This window comes from Neophocaena asiaeorientalis, unplaced genomic scaffold (genome assembly GCF_003031525.2).
Source record: "Neophocaena asiaeorientalis asiaeorientalis breed wild unplaced genomic scaffold, Neophocaena_asiaeorientalis_V1.1 scaffold268, whole genome shotgun sequence".
In the NCBI taxonomy this organism is placed as follows: Eukaryota; Metazoa; Chordata; class Mammalia; order Artiodactyla; family Phocoenidae; genus Neophocaena; species Neophocaena asiaeorientalis.
In genome coordinates, this window is record NW_020173979.1 from 2,605,482 (window position 1) to 2,608,611 (window position 3,130).

General features: G+C 52.8%; 1 protein-coding gene across 1 annotated transcript in view; it reads right to left on the minus strand.

Moving 5' to 3' along the window:
- ERGIC1 (endoplasmic reticulum-golgi intermediate compartment 1) overlaps positions 1-3,130 on the minus strand; it is a gene marked incomplete at its 5' end in the record, with an annotated part of 105,521 nt that overhangs the window by 46,062 nt on the left and 56,329 nt on the right. Inside the window, one exon of the mRNA XM_024753370.1 lies at positions 791-863. Coding sequence (XP_024609138.1) covers positions 791-863 — 73 coding nt within the window. The remainder of the gene's footprint in view (positions 1-790; positions 864-3,130) is intronic.

A 3,130-nucleotide genomic window follows, 5' to 3' on the forward strand; every position in this document is an offset into this window, starting at 1 on the left:
GAAATTCCATGAGTGCAAAAGAAAATTCCGGTGTTGGACAGGGGAGTGGGTGGCCAGAGCCCAGCCCCGTGATGACTTTCTGGGTTATAAACGTGGAAATGCAGAGGCTTGGAAGCCAGAGGTGAAGGCGGGAAGCTTCTGGGTCTAAGTCAGCTCAGAGGGGCATCTGATGAGGCTGTGTCGTGAATGAATAATTCCAATGGCATTCGGTGTTACACAGGCCCCAGAGCATTTACTAGGTTATCTGAACAACCGATGATTCTAGGAACCGCGGATGGATTCACAGTGCGTCAACCCGCTGCCAGGAAGCCCGTGCTGACTCCTCACCCAGTGTGGGCCTAGAACGGGGAAGGGGGCTCGGTTGAGGGGGGCCAGGCTCCGATGTCAGAACTCTGCCCCCTCCACCGCCTCGGGTAGAAAGCTGCCCCCATTCTTCTCTAACTTCTTCCAGCTTTAACATCAAATGACCCCGTGATGACTCAGAGGGAAAAACGCTCACTGGCCACACACAGGGACGGCAAACATCAGCAAATGATCTCTGTTCATCTGCGGACCCGGGAGGTGCCTCCCTGACCCCAGAAGGGAACCAGAGTTTTCTCTTCAGCTTTAACAAAGCAATGTTGGTTTCCGCTCTGGCTTTAAAACCCTTTTAAGAAACAGAGGAGTGACGGATGCCACAGGCTTGGAAACAGGAGGTAGAAGGTTCTCTCCTTTGTAAAGCCCCTCTCTCTTCCCATCTGGGGTCCCCAGAAGCTCTGGAATGCCTCACCAGTGGGCGATGTTAACTTACATTTCTGTCGTTATGAATCCGGTGAGCTCCGAGAGGAAAAGGAAGAGGATGAAGAGGCAGCAGCAGATAGAGACTGGAAGAAACAACACAGACACCCAGTTAAGGGTGGTGGGCAATGATGGAGGGAAGCCAGCCCCCGGACCCTGCCCTCAGAGAAAAGTTGCTTACAGGGTGGGGGACAGAGGACCACAGACCCTCCCCAAAGCCCCTTCTTACTCTTGGCCTCAATGTGAAGCAGCCCCACTGTCAGAAAGGTAGACCGCCTTTGGAACTGATCTGACCCTCCCGTGTGGACCTCCCCAGCCAGCCCCCCATGCCCACAAATAGGCAGATCCTCCAAGGGGCCAGCCCGCCTTCCCTCCGTAACAGCACTCTCATGCAGAAGTCAGTCAGAAAGTAAGGGCTGCAAATCGGTGGCCCACAGATGTGTTCTGTTTGGCTCGACTGATGCATATTTTAAAATTTGGAGCTGACATTGAACAATCCAGAGATTTCACATAAAAGTCCAGATTTCTGGCTGCTCCAGAACACTCAAGCCCTTGTTCCCACAGGGGCTCTGAGCTCACCAGTTTGTTACAGGCCCCACCATCCCCTCCTGCCACCCAGATTCCAAGGCTGAGGCAGAGTGTCGGTTGCCCTCCATCACCACCCGCTGTGGTCCCATCAACATTGTGCTTGTGTCCCTAGCAGAGGCGAGAACGTGAGGATACCCAGTGCTCTGCTTCAAAAGAAGGGACAACTCTCTGTGACAGTGAAGAGTTGGGGTCCTACAAGTCTGAAGTGCAGAGAGAGCAGAATGGAGCTCCAGGGTCGGCCCACATCACCTGGATTTCTCTCGCCTGCCTGGCCCTTGATGAGATTGGATTTTGTGACCCTGGACTCGCTCCTTGGGGCAGGACATAACAAGTGCCCCAGGGGCTGGCCCTCAACTCATCTCCAGATACTCCCCCTACGTCTAACCATCCAGCGACCTCGAGCCATGTGCTCTCCCCTAAATATGCTATGGTTCCTCTGTCTGGAATGTCTTTCCCCATCTTCCCTCCTCTTCCTTGGTCATCCTCTCTGCCTGGTGAACTCCTACTCACCCTCGCAGGTTGAGGTCCAACTCAAATGTCCCTTCTGGTGAGAAGCTCCCCCAACCCTCAGAGGTTGAGCTGGTCACTCTTTCCTCTGTGTTCCCAGCCTCTATCTGAACACCTTCCAAATGCGATCTGTGGCTCTCCCTTTCGCTAGACTGATAGATACCCTGGAAGGCAAAAACTCCACAGCTCCAGTGCCTGGCCTGGGGCTGGGCACACAGGAGGCAATAATAGGTTTCGTGTAAGGCAGGGAGCCAGCCCCCAGAATACAGGATAAGGGATGAGTGTGCCTGACCTGGGTTTATCATAGAAGCATGTCGTGGGCAATGGCTCACACAGTGTGGTCCCACTACTCACGTGCTGTGTCCCTGGGTAAATTAAATTCACCTCTCTCTGCCTCAGTTTCCGCATCTGTAAAATGGCACCAGTAGTAGCACTTGCCTTATGGGGCTGCTTGAGAATTTCCACAGCACAGAAACTGGACTTGAAATAGTGCCTGGCAGGTAATAATGGCTCAAGCATCAGCTCATTATCAGGATTTTCATCAGGGAGACTTTGGAGGGTGTGGTGATTTGGGGAAGGTGATTTGGCAAGTGGGTTGACCCTCAGTTTCCCGCAAAGAAACGTTCCCAGTACCACCTGCTGATTCGGCCACATTCTTGACAGTCTGTACCCGGTTGGCTGAGCCATCCTGACTGATGCTGAAACCAGGTTATTTGTCATTATCACCATCATTATTATTATCATCATCTATCTATGGCAGAATGTACAGTCAAAGATACATTCTGGGCTCCCCTGGTGGCAGAGTGGTTAAGAATCCGCCTGCCAACACAGGGGACACGGGTTCGAGCCCTGGTCCGGGAAGATCCCACAGGCCGTGGAGCAACTAAGCCCGTGCGCCACAACTACTGAAGCCTGTGCGCCTAGAGCCCGTGCTCCGCAACAAGAGAAGCCACCGCAGTGAGAAGCCCGCGCACCACAACGAAGAGTGGCCCCCGCTCGCTGCAACTAGAGAAAGCCCATGCGCAGCAACAAAGACCCAACTCAGCCGAAAATAAAGAAATAAAATAAATAAATTTATTTTTTAAAAAAAAGATACATTCAGAGGCAAGAAGGCAGAGAACAAGTGTTCGTGGGGCACCTACCACATGCCCTGCTGTGGGAGTGTTAACAGATACCTGTCACTGCACACTCCCATGTGAAAGAGGGTATGAGCCCGTGTGGAGGGTGTAAAAATGGAGGCTCAGAGTGAGGAAGAGAG